Below are 17,038 nucleotides of genomic sequence, written 5' to 3'. Positions count from 1 at the left end.
ATTCAGTTAGGAGGGAAGTATTGTACAATATTCTAATAGAGTTTGGGATACCCATGAAACTAGTTAGGTTGATTAAAATGTGTTTAAACGAAACGTATAGTAAAGTCCGTGCAGGTAAACATTTGTCTGATAAATTTCCTATCCAGAATAGTTTAAAAGAAGATGCTTTATCGCCACTCCTTTTCAACCTTGCCTTAGAACATGCAATTAGGAAGGTCCAGGGAAACCAGGTGGGACTGAAATTAAACGGGACACATCAGCTGTTGGTCTATGCCGATGATGTGAATCTACTGGGTGATAATGTAGATACCATAAAGAAGGACACACAAACTTTAACTGACGCAAGTAAGGAGGTTGGTCTAGAAGTAAACACAGAGAAAACTAAGTATATGTTACTGTCTCGTCACCAAAATGCAGGGCAAAATCATGACATAAAGATAGGAAACAGATGTTTTGAAAATGTGGCACAGTTCAGATATTTGGGAACGATAACAGATTGAAACCTGATTCAGGAGGAAATTAAGAGGAGACTGAACTCGGGTAATGCTTGCTACCATTCAGTCCAGAACCTTTTGTCTTCTCGTCTGTTGTCCAAAAACATAAAAATTAGAATATACAAAACTATAATTTTGCCTGTGGTTCTGTATGGGTGTGAAACTAGGTCTCTGACATTAAGGGAGGAACATAGACTGAGGGTGTTTGAGAACAGGGTGCTGAGGAGAATATTTGGACCGAAGAGGGATGAAGTGACAGTAGGTTGGAGAAAACTGCATAATGAGGAGCTTCATAACTTGTACTCTTCTCCAAGTATAATTAGAATAATCAAGTCAAGGAGGATCAAGTGGGAAGGTCATGTAGCACGAATGGAGGAGACGAGGACTGCGTATAGGATATTGGTGGGAAAGCCAGAAGGAAAGAGACCACAGGGAAGACCAAGGCATAGGTGGGTGAACAATATTAGAACCTTCGGGTTCCATAAAATGCTGGGAAATTCTTGAGTAGCTGCAGAATTGGTGGCTCCTCCAGAAGGGCTCAGCTTCATGAGTAAGTAAGTAATTAATAATGAACATTGAAAGTAGTTTCTTTTTAATTATTAAAATAAGTCTTAGGGTCCAAGTTTATAGGCAAATTTTCTGGTTGCCCCTTGGGTGAGTGGGTTAGAAATGGGCCCCCATTCCCTGTCTCTCTGCTCTGGCGGGGGGGGGGGAATTAAATAATAAAAAAAACCTACTTTCAGGGCCCCAGGCATTTCCCGTTTCCCTACTCCATTCGGTTCGCGCAGGGACACCCATCTCCCTACATCTCCTTATAGTCGTCTCGTTTATTAAACTCCCAGTATAAGAGTATTATTATACAGCGGGCTTTCCTCCGAAACTTCATTAAATATTGCCACATGTATGGATTGACTGTAGACGGAGTTTTGGATTGATGATCGAATTTGTTTGACTCTTTGATACAGCGCTTGACTACACATTACAGTTCACTATCACACACACAAAAACTAGTGTCCACAGTCACGTCTTCACTAGCCGTTGCTCGGTAGCGGCTTCCAACGGCGGACGTTACCCTTCCTTTGGGTTCCCGAACTATCTCCGACCTCTGCTACCAGCTTCTCACAGCAACAGCGCACAACGTCTGAATCCCAGCAGTTCTCTAACTAACTCAACAGACTCTAACTGTCCTGCTTATAACATTTCGGCACGGACCACATAGAAAACGCCGTTACTTCGCAATATCTACCAGACTAGACATCGTTACATATAGCCACCACAGTAGTCTAAATGGTTAAGTGCCACGGCATGAAGACGTATAGAGGAGTGGAGGCATAGCCCCATGTATTCACAACTTGTCACTAGAAGGTTACGAGTTCTTTCGAATCAGAATTTTGTTTTTGTGTTTGCCGACAGCAGCCGCAATGGATGCCGTGTACCCAGAGCCATTGTCCCGGTTACACCGTCGGCCTGTTCGGAAACAGATGCACAGGGGCTCCGGGGGGCGCTACCGCACCCAGCCCGTCACATTCGCCGAAATCAAGGTGAGTTCACATCCAGGCGAGGTTCTTCTGCACCTTATCGGCCACTGCATGCGTTTCGATATCGGTGGAGTCCGGTAAGTGTTTATTTGTCCCTGTGCCTCGTCTGTGAATGGAGATATGGCTCCATATATTCTTAATCTCGACACTATGTGGCTAGCTTTCACGCTCCGGCTGCTGTATCCCTGTGGTACACCCTGGAAAGAAAGCTTGATGGACATCCATAGCCGGCCTGGACGCTGTGTTGAAGAGAAAAGACCATATTACCCCTGCTGGGAACCGGAACCTAGTTCCTTGGTCATCCATCTTGTCACTATACTGTCTGTGAGACCTCTGCTCCTAGACCAAGGAGGGTTACCCAAGTGGTACCATCCGGACTACTGTTCGAGAGGTGCTTGGTTCGAATTTCTGCCGGGACACACTTATTCTGAGATTTTTTTTTGCCTCAGTACTTCCAAGCAAATCTCGGGACAGTACCTCTGTTAAGTCACTACCGCCACCTTCCAAGTTCCTTCCAATCATTATTCACCAACCGCTCTTCCACTTGATGTCAAGTTGCCCGCGATAGTGACAGCAGCATCGCAAAACAAACTGTAATAACCAATAGACCCCAGTCCGATAATTTATATTATTTCAAATGTTTTGACCCAAAAGCTTAAGAATTCGGTCCTTAGGAACGTGACCGCCGTGTATTGGTGTAGATACAGTGCAAGTATTTCGGGGGAAAATTTCTAATTCCATCTTCAGGATGAAAGAATTTTATTCTGAATATGTAGCAGGTTCCTCCGAAACGTTCGTATCTACCAGATTGAACGGTGTCACGTTCCAGAAGACACTAATCTTCACGGAAGAAGAACTTCTGGTTTCATAAAAGACGGCAAATTTCTTGAAAATGTCAAGGAGCACGGGCTCCTCAAGAAGGGCTCAGCTCCGAGCACGAACTGTACATGTTACTATGTTTCTGTTGAGATGTGGATATTGACAATTACAGGAAGTGGACGAAGAGAACATCGAAGAAAGCCCCACTAACCAGGCGACTGCAGGAGCAGCGAGTAAATCTGAGCTGGACATCAATTCCAAGTTCGAGGAATTCTGGAGGGCGGGTCGGGAGAAGGCTAAAGAGAAGAAGCAAAGGCGTGCCAAAGAGACGCGTAAATCTGAGTCTGAGTCCGGCAACGTCCCGACGCCAACCCCGACGAGCACCATCATCACCCCCACCATTACAACGACCCCACCTCACAGCACCAATAAGTCAAGACCGTCATTATGAGGTGCTATCAAAATGAAAGACACTTTGAACGAGACGAGTAGCGCCTTCTTAACAAGAGATACATGTCTAGTTTCGTAGTTCAGCAGCAAAATGTGATATCTGTATACGGTACAATAATCGTTTAATAACTAAAGTTACTGAAATGCTTACTTACTTACTTAAGTACTCTTGCCTCTACGATCTTCCGAGGACCTTGGCCCAGTCTCTCATGTGGCATCCATTACTAGGTTTCCTAATATATTTTTTACGACGTGAAATTGTTGGTCTCATGTCCAACTTTCAACCTGGAAGAAACGGGCCTACATTTTTTTTACCCCTAAACTTCAAACTGTAGAAGTATATGATGGGTGGCCCTACCAACAGCTTAAGTTCCCGCTAGCATAGCTCTCCTCATGCTAAGCGTGGCCCTACCAACAGCTTAAGTTCCCGCTAGCATAGCTCTCCTCATGCTAAGCGTATGTAAACCGCCCCATCACATTAAGGTGAAGAAATACCAGCAATAGTTAAAATGTAATAGTACTTCAGATAGCTATATCTGCTAACAGTAGTCTCTGTCATCTATCTTAGTTTTCATGAAAAATGCTTATTTACATGAGCATTCTGAAATTTGTTTTTAGTTCATTTTTTCCGGTATTGGACGTAATGATTGGATTGCGAGCGCGCGAAGCAGAGCATCTAATAAAATAAATATTTGTGTTGGCTTTGAAAAATTCTTGCTTCAGGCAACGAATCGCGTGAAATCGTAGCATTTAATTTTATGAAACTATTAAAAATGACTCCGTTTGTATATTTTTCGAAATGTAATGTTTAAATGAAGACAAATGCAGATACATCCAGGGTAACGCGAATTTCGCTTCAACGCGATCTGTTTTACAGAGACCAAATCGATTATATACAACCGGGAAATTTAAATGCTAAAATGAACGGTAAGAAGTAAATGGAAAGTTGTCCATGAAGTTCCGAGGATGGCCAGAAGCATGGTATTTTAAAACTCGGCATAACGGAGGTAAGTGGTCGGTCAGCTTCACGCTTAGGCCGCTTTACCAGAGGGGGAGAGCTCCAGGTCCCCACTGGGCATGAGGCTCCAGAGTTGCTCTGGATGCTGCGAAGAGAATGATCTCTTGCCCCCTGTAGGGAATCGAACTCAGCCCATAGCTCAGTCACTATAGTGACTCAGCTATCCAGGTTCCTGAAATGAATGATACAATTAAAGTTATTTGTGAATTTTGTATTTTGCAATGAAACCAAAGGAGTAACAAATATTTTCAAGTTATGTCTGTACTTTTGGGGGGCACAAGTATTTCATAAGTTGGGGACATATCTGAGAGTGTCATATCCTAGAAAATTCACAGTATGGCTCTCACCACAACATGAATATGATCCTTCACTGAATACATGTCCAGAATGTGTCTACTGCAGAGGGCACCACGAGTGTCTCATTAGCAACATTGTGATGTAAACACATGGCATCTGAAAGGCCCTGGAGGATTTCCCCGATGTATTTGCTGCAAAGGAGATGTTGGAAAAGGCGCAATTTACTCATACATATGAATTAAAGAAGCTACTGCAGTAACCCCTTAAAGCACAGTGGTAACTATCTATACCACATATTTTAATATTAATAAAAACAAAAAAACTGCATGTTCCCATGCCGTGTATTTATTTATGTGTGTTCCGCAAGATTCTCACAATGAGTACCCATTCTTTCCCTAAATTTTCTGTGAGGTATAAATCGAATTTTTTAAACTTTATTTGGATGAACTTCAGGCATCAAACTCTCGAGAAGTGATTATTTTTTTGTACACACTTCCCAAATCCCTAAGTAGTTTTTAATGTTAAAAAGATACAACTTATGTCATATGAATTTTGTGTAACATCATTTTGAGCAATATATTGTTATTTTAATGTATAAAACATGCTAAATTACAGGACGTGGCAACTAAGTGTAAAACCTACCAAATTTCATGGTGTGAGCCTCAAAACTTGCCATGAAATTAGGTGTTTTATGGAGTTCAATGTAACTGATGCTTCCATTATGAAACCATTAAGATTTAACATAATTACGTGTACTTAACTCTTTTTAGCAGTTCCATATTGGAGACATCACTGTTAAAATGAACTGAAGAACATATATGTAATTTTGTGGTAAACTGTAGTGTTTTGTATCATGAAATAAGAAAGGTCTACCTAACTTACGGTAACTCGTCCATAAATGTATAGGAGTAGACCAAAGATCCAAGATTATGCAAAGGAGAGTTCAAAATATTTCAAAACTAGTGTGTACACTTTTGTACATCCAACGTTTATACTACAAAGCTGCATTTCAGTTGATAAAAATTGTAGATTTTAGATAGCAACAAATGTACTAGGTACTCATGAACTTTAAGAGTGATGATTTTTGTAATGGAATTCGGTTGAAAATGAAAATGGGTATTGTTTAAATGGCTTCTTAATGATTTCATTTATTTTAAATGTCAGTATTTTTTATATTTCTGTGGAAACTCCTCCAGAATAAATGTGTATGTCTCCATTTTCTTGTTCATTTTGTGGAAGAATTCCAATGTCATAATAATTTCATCATAAGCTTCACACACTGCATTTCATTAGCTGTTTCTGCGTAGTAATTCGTACTGCATGATATGAACAAGAATCAAATATGCATGTTATACTGCAAAAAATATTAACATTTTGTAATTAATAATGAAGAATGTGCCTATTATGGGTATGTCCATATATGCCATATTCAGTGAGTAGTACCATCAAATTCTGTATCTCTCACCAGAAGTGAACACTGCTACCTGTGACTTGTCACCTTATGACTGGTGAAAAGAAAATAGTGCCAAAAGATAACAATACAGATTTAACATTTTAAAGCACAATGTATCACCTGATTTTACATTAAAAAAAATACACACTTTCTCTATATGATGCATTTATGGGTTTCATACAATTCTCACAACAAACAGAATTTGTTTCCCTAAATATCATTTTTATCAGTAGATCTTCGTAATGGAAACTCAGTGTGTTATCTTGTAGGTAGGAACTAATTTTTAAACATATTTACATAAACTGTAGGTTTCAAGGGCATAGTATTTTAAAACTAAAATGTGAACATTATGAACAAGTCAACGAATATTCTCTTGTGGATTATGACACTGTATAGTTCCAGTAAGTTGTTATCAATGTTTCACAGGAGATTGCTGCCTCCATGTTCAGCATAAAGGTTACCTACCAGTAACTTGATTCATCCATGAGTATAATAATATCATCTTTTTTTATGTTTCATGGAATTTGGGTGGAGGAGCTCACTTTTTCCATCCTGAGTTATTTATGTATGTATGTCTGCAGCCCTGCAGGTTTAAGGCAAAACAAAAAATTCAGAAACAAGATATGTACTTGAAGATGAAAATAAAACAAAATGAAGATTACTGTTTTTGGGATGTCACATTGTGCAATCTGGTATATGTTTCAGGGTAGAAGAGTAGGCTTAAAGAGGAGGTGGAGAAAATGGTAGATATATATGGGGAGGGAAGGCTAAAGCCCTGAGGTAACGAGTAGGAGTGAGGAGATAGGTAAGGGAATATGAGGTCCTTAACAAGGATCTGGCTCTGGGTAAATCTCTCTGCTCTTGAAGCAGACTTTTTCAGGGCCACTGTTTCCTTTCGCTGCTTGTTCTCTCTTCCATCTGCTTCCCATTGGTTCACAGAGCCATACTTTCTTCCACCTCTCTATCCTTAATATGAGTAATTATCCCTTTTAACTGCCCCATACTCTTCTTACTCCTAGTAGTTCCCTAAGGACTCAGATCTCATGTTCCCTTTCCTCATTTTCTTTCCATGCTCACCTTATTTTTATATCCTGAAGGTGAGCGCAGTAGCTTCCTGCGGGACATTGGTACACGAGGTTACGTCCCATAACACAATATTCTTCAGTCATCATCTTAAGGACCTCAGACTTCACGAATTAATGCTGAATATGGGCAGGTGAGACAAAACAATCATTCATGATCACACTATAAATTAAACTGAATCTTATGTAAGCAAAGAAATTCAAACATTGAACATGTTTGCCAATCTTGAAATAATACCGATGCAATTATACGTGTACAATGAAACAACCATTTACGGATTCTTTGGGGAGCAACTGATCTGAACACTAAACTGGTGAAAGTCTTGAATGGAGGCCATTAAATACAGAGATTACTGATTTTGGATCAAAGAAACTGAGCAACATCAAATGAAGGTTCTGGTGGAATAAAATAATGACAGACTCAGATTCAGCAAATCAGAAACAAATTATTTATAAATATTATATGAAATTCCACACATTATTGTTTCTCATTGTTATCATAGGTACTGAGGCTGCTCACTGGCTACAGGCTGATGCAGATGACACGTTTTCTGTTGTCTCTGTAATAAAATATGATAAAAATCACAAAGAACAGGCATATCTATGCATGCTTATTACACATATAAATTATTTAATTAATAGTGTATGTTAGCACAATGTGTAATTTTCAGAAGCAGAGGTTTATTCTCTAGTTTTGTGGTACAATCCAGGGGTTCTCAAATTTGTGGTACTGTGACCCCCTAGAAAAATACATAAATGTATGCCTCCCCATCTCTGGTCAGTGAAAACTGCAGTTCTGCATATTGTTTCAGGTCCCTTTCAGGTTGTACAGTAATAACAGGAACTTAGAAAGCTTTACAGCCTCTCTGCACCTACAGTAAGCTATAAAATATTCCTGTACAGCCATGAAATATTTTCAGAATATTTTGATGGCTGCAGCCACATTTTACAAAAACTTCTTGACTTTCTAAGCTGTGCATAGATACCACTATATTTTAAATAATTCTCAAGAACTTGTCAGCCACCGGGAGGGTCATCAAACACAATTTGAGAAACCATGGTATAATCCATCTGCACTTGACCAAAATATGTAATTGATGCATATGGCTGAAGTTTCAATTCACTCTTCTGTGATACATTAAAAACATTCATTAAGTTCCCATTAAACAGATCTTACGCAGCAGCTGATATTATTTCTTTCCGTGGAGAACTTGGAAGTTAGAATATGCATACCAGAAATTTTAATATTAGAACAATAATAATATACTACCTGATTTCTATGCATCTGACACAAACAGGCTAATTGTCTACATTTTAAATTTGTTCAACAACAGCAATATGCAGAACAAGTTTTGTGAAATGAGAGATTAATTTGCTGCCTCTGAATGAATAACCATCTAATTTTTTCTTTCAATATATCAAATTTACAAACATTTAATTTCATGTCTAGTAATCAGATATAACCTAATCTTGGGGGCTATATTTACTTTATAAAAACATGTCTTACTTTAGGACAAGTAAAAAAAATATTGACGATATTCTGCAATAAATGAAAAGTGTTAGAACTTCATATTTACACAGCACATGAATTTCACTCTGAACATTTCTGATCATTCCAATCTACTGCTTCAATTTGGAAGACTTCTGTTATTAACTCTAGTCTAGACATGAGGTCCTGAAAACAAAAGGAAACATCAGTGTCTTGGGCACATGGAGCTAGGGAAGTCAGACCCCCCCCCCCACACCAATATTAAGAAAACAAAACTGCAGAAAGAATGAAATATACCAAGAATTAAAAGTATTTTTAAAGAAATTATTCTTTCATTCTGCATACTCTGCTTTTATCAGTGAAATCTGTCTTCAAGCATGTAGCTATATGTTTCTAAGTAAATTCCTACACTCCCTGAAGAAACAATTATAGTGACACCCATGCTTATAATGTAAGTATTTGTACTCTGAAACTGATATACTTATACAATTGCCATTCTATCAAGCTTGTGAGCAAGCAGTTACAAATTTGGCAGAAAATAGCAGCAATAAATGGTAGTGGAAAGTATCCCGAGTCAGTATTGCAGTGCCCACCTTTGCCCCCTCCCCCAAAGTAGCATTCCACCGTGCAGCAGCACAGCTTAATGCATACTGTTATTCTGTTTAATATCTTAGTATTTTCTATAACTTTCCAAGTTATTGAAATTAGGTATTTTCGATGTAGTATGCTTTTATATTTGAAAATGCTGCACATGCATAGAAAGGTTTTCTCAATAGATTTTATGCTCCAATTTCAATAACAATGTCAACAAATGACATAATTTCCTGTTGAAGTGTCAAGGGGCTTTATAATAGCACTATAATGCAATCTTATGTGTTTCTTAACTGAAGACAACAGAAGGCATGGAAATTCAATTGAATTAAAGTTTTATGAAAGTGCTGATATATGTCTTTGGATATCACAATAAATTTTAATAAATTTAATCTATGTCTAAAGGTTTCTGACAATGGTGTGTAACAGTAACTAGGATTATTATTTTACACATTGGCCATCATCCTGAGTTTCATCAAAACACAATGTTTCAGGAACTGATCTGTTTCCATCATAAAGTATGAGAGGATAGATTCCTACTCAGTTGGGTGCATTAGAAACAGCTAGTATCATTCACTTGAGGACTGAGAACCTTTCCTATCACACGTGGTAACAGTTTCTGCAATGCTGTGTTTTGAAGAAACTCAAGATGGACGTGCAAAATAATAATTATAATGAATTTAATCCTGAAATATCTTAAAGCTAACAGTGTTATAGTGAGACACTAATTAAAAAATGTCAGTAGTAAATTTTAAATATAGCCACATACTTACTAAAGACAATAAATAAGGCAGCTGTCTCATTCAGTGATTTTGTAAGACATCAGATCCACCTGTAGGGTTTTATTTCGAATATCTTCAGTCAGCAATATGTGGAATACTTGATTTCCCAAATGATGACCAGATTTCAAATCATCTGAGGTCAGAAATTCTGAATTTCTGCTTCCATCTGATTTAATTTCATGCAGCTCACATAGACAGACCACACTTGATATCGAGAAATGCCATACATTCCAGCATTATCTCCAAGACACCAGAGATTCAGCTACTAATTCAGGAACTCAATGTTGGTGTATTATGTGTGTGATCACACAACATTGATCTCTCCCAGCATAATAAAAAATGTTATAAGATGTAGTATTAAGAAACAAATTTCCTTCTTTATTTCCTTGAGATGACATTCCAACATCCTACAGTTGTAATAAGATCTTAAAATCCAACAGTCTTGTTTCTAAATAATTTCACCATTTCTGCTACATTCATTTATCATTATGTTAAGTCAGTGCTTTAATATGCTGGAAGACTTGTAGACTATACTGAGGTCCCAGAAGGAAGTCTCATGCATTGTGGGCCTATCTCTTTCTGCCTAAAGTTGTATTTTTCTGCAAACCCCTTCTGCCACCAAGCCTACAGCGCTTGTCACTACCAGCATTTGTATGAACAGAACAGCTCAACTGGAGGAGCATATAAGGAATTCTGTTGGAGGAGGAAGTAAATCAGTGGACAGCAAGGGGGTGACCCAAGGCATTTCTATTTGTGATCTCAGTATAGCGTAATTACTTCTTAGTGGTTTATTTTTGGAACATAATTTAAAATGTAAAGGTGAAATCAGAAGACAAATTCCTTCACTGTCAGATTATATAAAAGTCTTGTTTTCCCTGAGTACAGACTTCAGCAAAATAAATAAATACATCCTAGAGAATAAACCTCTCCCACACAGATACAACCATACTGCAAGTTCTTTCACTCTTCCTGGGTCATGGAATGATGTGTGATCTCTAGTTGACAAAATACAGATCGATCTTCATAGTACACTGACTTTTACAGAATCACACTGTTTTCATGAGTATGATACAGATGCTGACGATGAAATTGGCAAGATCAGTTTTTGTGATGAGACTAATGGAGACATTACACTGCAGATAATAGTAGAAATAAAATGTACTCAATGATTCTGTGGTGTTAACATAACTTAATTTTAAGTCAACCAGAATAATTCTGAGTCAAGATGGTAGATCATGTTTTCTAACTGCAAATGAATTTATTTCAAACCAAGCAAATTTCACTGTAAATGCTGAGTGAAACGTATGCTTGAATTACATACTTGCATGACTGCCGAAATACATAATGGACAATTCTGAGACAATTCACTGATAGTTAATATTTTTTGACTTTGTATTTGGCATATTTATTTATATTGTATATGATATAATTTATACCTTTTAGTCAAGAGCATTTGTAGACTAAAGAGCTAACACTGTCCCACAGGGCTTCCATTTAAAATAAAAAAATTGCGAAGATGAGCGTCTTCTGAAATGTTATGCCATATATATAGTCTGGCAGATTGTTACCAAAATTTTGAATGAAACTGCTGCCTCCTGGTCTGAGGCTGAAGGTAAGAAATTCTTTCAAAACACAGGTCATACAGTATTATAGTTGGGTACCTGTGTTTTGAAAGAATTTCTCGTAACTTATTTAACAACACTTTTCAATAGCTAGACTACACAGTGTCAGATGAATGAATGATGAATTGGAAAGGATCTAATCAAGGTACTTTCTCAGCACTTGATTAGAACTGATGAAAACCTCAGTCAAGACAAGCCAGTGTCTTAGCCAAGATCCAAACTCAGCACCTCCTAAATACAAGCCTGGAGTGTTACCTCTTGATTAACCTGTTCAGTGGAAGGCACAATAAAGTTTTACATGCTTCATAATTACCTCTGCATCACAAGAAGTTTTACATGTAATGTCCAGAAATGGGATTGCATAACAATAGCCTGACAGAAAAATTGTATTCAAATGAAAACTTTTGGCAGAATGTTCACGTGATTGACCAGATAAGACTCTCGTTAGTGTAGTAAGTTTTAGAATGAAACAAAGGTTATCTAATAAGGAAGCGTTTGAGTACGGGAATTATCATGGAACATCTTCCTGATATCCACAAGGAATAAAAAGAAAAGAGAGATTAAGAAATTAAAAAATGAGAGAGAATTAGAAAATAAATTCATAAATAATAGAATAAGATAATGCGTGCATGTTATAAGAGTAAACAAAGAGAGACACTCAAAGAAGGTTTTGAACTTTGGAATGAAAGTAAAACATACATGAAGACCCAGGCCAAAGGGGCATATAATTGAAGAAGCGTTGAGAAGGCACACACAGAGAGAGCAGTTGTGATGTTAGACAACCCACATAACAATGGAAATGTCTGAAGGAAGAGATGTTGTTCCTTAAGCAGTGGAACATTCAAATTGAAATATTATTGTATCTTTAATAATTTAAGAAACATGTAAAAAATCTTAAAACTGAAAATTTACTTATGATTATTAACAAGGAAATTACTTGGTTTGAAATTGAATAATTCAATTGCAGTTGTAGGGTTTCAGGTTCTTACAGCGGTAGTTATGAAGAGTATTGTCTTCTGGGGTATACTGCCTTGTAGTCACTACACAGCATTATGTCCCAGAAGGCAGTGCTCTTCAGTTGCACTTGATTTGAAACCCGGATGATATAGAAGTTTATGGTATGTTACCATTACTGATACATTAAATTTCATATTATAAGCACATAATGGAAATACACAAGCATACTAAGAATCATAATTTGAAGGGCTCAAACATTCTTCAATTATAATACTGAAATTCTGTTATTATAGTTTGGGTCATCTTGATTTCAATACATGTTACGGTGGACGATTTTGGGGGTGAAACCACTCAAGACGTAATGAGACACAATTACATGAATACTTCTCTTAACTGTCTGCATGCCGTGAGCTGATTAGATTGACAGAGCACACTTGTGTGTTAGAACTGCCACAGATTGTGTTAAATGGGACATATCGATGTCTAGAGAAAAGAACAGGTTTTCGCTTTTATCTATACCTTCGTTCAATATGATGCATTCCCCAGGTAGAACTACTCTCCGAGGTCCAGGGCAAAGGAGACACTCCGTCTGAGAGTCTAACATAGTTGGATTTCCTAATATACTTTTATGTTTAACATACGTTGAACAATTTAACAGATATGAACAGGCCTGCACAGATATCCTGTAAATCTCTGAATCATCTCCAAAAAGCTACTGTTGAGCCAGCCAAAGAATTCTCATGGGCAGTGGGGATAAGAGTTACTAAGCGGGAATGGTTATCTAAAGAAACTAAAATGCTGAAACAATTATTTTAAAGCAGAGGAAATAATAGGGGCAAAAGAGTGGTGGTAGAGTAAGGGGAGTGCAGGAAGGGAGGGTAGATGAAGGGAAAATCCATGAGAATTCTTTGCCTGGATCTACTACAATAGTCTGACTAAGGTAAAATACCTTAATAAGAGTACAGCTCAAATATTTGCATATAAATAATAGCCACATTCTTTTATATTCAGGAACAATGGGCCAATGCTAGGATATTGGAGAAATGAAGAAACTATGTTTTCCCATTATTTGGATATGTGGACAGGAATTATGGAATGTGCAAATAAATTCTGGAGGGAAAGAAATTTACAAAAAGGGAAGAAAGGGTGTAATTGAAAAAATTAAGACAGACATATGAAAGACAACAGAAATAAATTAAGCAGAAATGAGTGAAGGAGATAAAGATAAAGATGGATGGAGGAAAGGAAGACAGATATGTTGGTAGTAACATAATAAGAAGGAAATTGTGATCACAATTTTTGGCGCTATGGTGACTGTGTGCAGACCTGCATATGAGGCTTGATAGTCCCATGCTGGTGTGTTTTGAAGAGAATAGTTCATGACTTCTGAAGTCATACAAGGATGGAAATGAAGGCAGATGAAACTATATATTGTTGCAGACTCTTTATATTTTGTGAATTTCATAAAGAACTCAATCTCATTCATCAAGTAACACCTGTAATATGTCAGAACATGTTACGTTTCAGACCAGGGCAGAATGGCGAGACTGAATGTTTGAAAATAAAAGTCAGCTTAGATGTTTGGAACTGACAGTAACATCAGTCAGTGGTCATGCCATCTCTTTGCATGGGAAGAAAGATCAGTGCAGGGCACACTCATGGACCAATCTTTCCCCTCTTCTGAGCCAAAAGTGTAGCCATCTTACTTATCTCTGCCTCGGGACGCAACACGTGTTGCTCAATTCACTCTCCATTATGAGGTGACGAGAACATAACCCTAGGCAAAAGCCAGGAGATGAGAGACAATTCTCACAGAGTTGGCACACAAAATCATGTATTGTCTTGGTGCATTGCTTGCTGCTGACTGGGTGATGGGGTTTGCTGTCGTGGGGGAGTGGAGACTGCAGGCGAAGGGGGTTGACTAGTTTGGTGCTCAGCACTGCTGATTGGAATTTCTGAGAACAGAGAGCTGAGCTGTGGTGAACTCTGAGAGGTGGTGGGTTGCTGGCGATGACTGGAGGCTAGGAAAGGTAAATGAGGTGGGGACAAGCCACTGCGGGATAGGCGCCGTGGGAGCCCTGTATCTAGTGTTGTTTGTGGACTCGTGTGTATTGTTATATGTTGGAGAGCAGGACTGCCCCCAGAGGGACTCCCCTGTGGGGATGAGGTGGTGTGAAGGATGGCATAATATGGCTGTGAATGGCTAGAGACCTCTGTTGTATGAAGAACGGCAGCTGTACAACCACTAGGACTGTCCGGTTCCTCGTCTTGCTGAACGCTTGTTTCAGCAGCTGACGGTATTGTCGTTAGGAACCTAACTGTGAGGCGTCCAGGAGAACCAGGTGGGTCAGAATCATCTTGGACGATGGCACTTTGCCTTGTGAGGCGTGGCTTGGACCGAGATCTGGTATTATTAGTTTCTGCAGGAACTGATACCACTGTGGTCCGCATATCACTGGAGGCACTTGAGCGAGACATCCTCCATGTGCTGGTACTCGCTGTTGTTGCTGATCCCGAAGAATCATTCCTGGAACTTGACAGGTTTGAGTCTTGAGAAGTTTTTCTGGTGACAAGCCATGATGATCCTCTTCGCTTGGGGTCGAGGAGACGGAGAGGTATACCGCAGTGATGGTGATTCTGACGCCATGAGTCTGATCTTGAGGAACTGAAGTTCTCGCTGGATGACACTGAGGAAGCTCGCTTGTGTTGCTTCTGCTGAATCTCTGCAATCTGGTATGCATATTGATCTGACCGAGCTCTGTGTCGATTCTCTCTGTTTCTGTTGAAGCACAGTAGCAGCCACTGGCGGGGAGACACGCCTTGCTGTCGGCGACTCCTGGAAGCTGTGGTGTTACCATCATTCAGCAACTTGGTGTTGCAGGTACAGGTCTGCGTGTGATGTGGGTGTGCATGTTGCTGCTCCCGTGACGACCTGTCTACCAGACTGTTGGTATTGGCTGGTGTCTGGCGGTTACTGAAGTTGGAACTATGACGACACCTTCCTATACCTCTCGTCACTCGGGACTCCTCTATTGCCTTGCAGATGAGTACACAGTCCTTCTTGAATTGTTTGGTTAAGATGGCATATAGAAACGGGTTGCAACATGAATTGAGAGGCAGGATAAACACGGTGAACACTTTGGCCTGTTCTAGAGAGATGAGCTGCAGCCCAAATGCTGCTGTAAGGGAGAAGAATGCAATCGGTGACCAACAAATGAAGTCTGTAAAGACGAGTAGGGCCATTCGCTTAGCTATTCTGGAATCGTTGGAGTTCCATGCCTGAGAGCCCCGAATGGCACAGTACATCTTCAGGTAACAGCCCATAAGGATGAGGAAGGCAACACCATTGATGAACATAAGAAACACAACGTACATGAGGCTAGCTGGACCTGTTGTTGTCTCGAAAGGGAGGCATATGGCAAACTTGCGGTAATCAGAGATACCAAAGAGAGGGAGAAGAGCCATGGAGAGAGCGAAACTCCAGCCACAAGCCATTATGTAGCTCGCATGTTTGAGAGACAGCCGTTTGTTGAGATGCATGGCGTGCGTGATGGCGTAATTCCGCTCCAGAGTGATAACTGCCAGTGTGTACACTGACAGCTCTGAGCTAAGCACACCCAGAAAGCCGGCCAGTTGGCAGCCCACAGACATCTGCCATGGGATGGCATACATCCGGAACTCTCCTAGTGTGGAGGCATCAACCACCGCCAGGAATCCTGCACATTTGATATGAATTGTCACATTCAGAAGCGGATCGACTACTAATTTAAATTTTACACAGACAAAATAGACATGTAATGAGTATCCAGTAATTAATGCATATATTTGTTACAAACAACTATTAAAACCATTATGGCAGGGCAGAAAGTTTTATTCTTTATTAATTCTGTAAAATAAATGTAGAGTCATGTTATCTCTGTGACAAGCATACTTCATCCACGAAACTACATAAAAATATAAATTTAATTTGGTACTGGAGGTCTACCCCAAATGTTGTCAGAGAAAATTTTATTTTGTTCATACTGGTCCAATATGCTCTCTTACTTACCAGAAACTTAGATCAAAATTTATAATTTCCTCAAAAATGTCAAATTGTACAATGATTCTATTTCTATGATAAAAGGTAAGTAAAGGAATCCCTATAACAGGCCGTGGAGGCCCATAGGATTGTGGGACGTGAAGGCTCCCACATTTTCTAGACAATCAGCTCACAGATGGCGGTGAGATTGTCAACCTTATGCGCCGGCTGCGCTTTACCTCCCAGAAATAATCCTGGTACTCGCTTCTGTTAGAGGCTGAGTCAACACCAGGGCCACAGTGCGACTGGAAGGATTATGTAAATTTAAAAAAAATCCAATGACCTCATCAGGACTTGAATCCACAACCTTCCGGCTTGTAGTATAGTGCCTCAACCAACTATGCTACCATGTACAACAGCTGATTTAT

General features: G+C 39.2%; 1 protein-coding gene and 1 long non-coding RNA gene across 2 annotated transcripts in view; one reads left to right on the top strand and one right to left on the bottom strand.

Annotated features, from left to right (window-relative positions):
* LOC111874965 overlaps positions 1–6,730 on the top strand; it is a 14,227-nt gene extending 7,497 nt beyond the window's left edge. Inside the window, exons 2-3 of the long non-coding RNA XR_002844640.2 lie at positions 1,908–2,035; positions 3,024–6,730. This is a non-coding gene — a long non-coding RNA (uncharacterized LOC111874965). The remainder of the gene's footprint in view (positions 1–1,907; positions 2,036–3,023) is intronic.
* A 1,035-nt stretch (positions 6,731–7,765) lies between these two features.
* LOC111874964 (leucine-rich repeat-containing G-protein coupled receptor 5) overlaps positions 7,766–17,038 on the bottom strand; it is a 203,534-nt gene continuing 194,261 nt past the window's right edge. Inside the window, exon 17 of the mRNA XM_023870871.2 lies at positions 7,766–16,308. Coding sequence (XP_023726639.1) covers positions 14,423–16,308 — 1,886 coding nt within the window. The 3' untranslated portion in view covers positions 7,766–14,422. The remainder of the gene's footprint in view (positions 16,309–17,038) is intronic.

This window comes from Cryptotermes secundus, unplaced genomic scaffold (genome assembly GCF_002891405.2).
Source record: "Cryptotermes secundus unplaced genomic scaffold, Csec_1.0 scaffold743, whole genome shotgun sequence".
NCBI lineage: Eukaryota > Metazoa > Arthropoda > Insecta > Blattodea > Kalotermitidae > Cryptotermes > Cryptotermes secundus.
This window is presented reverse-complemented; position numbering and strand designations above follow the sequence as displayed.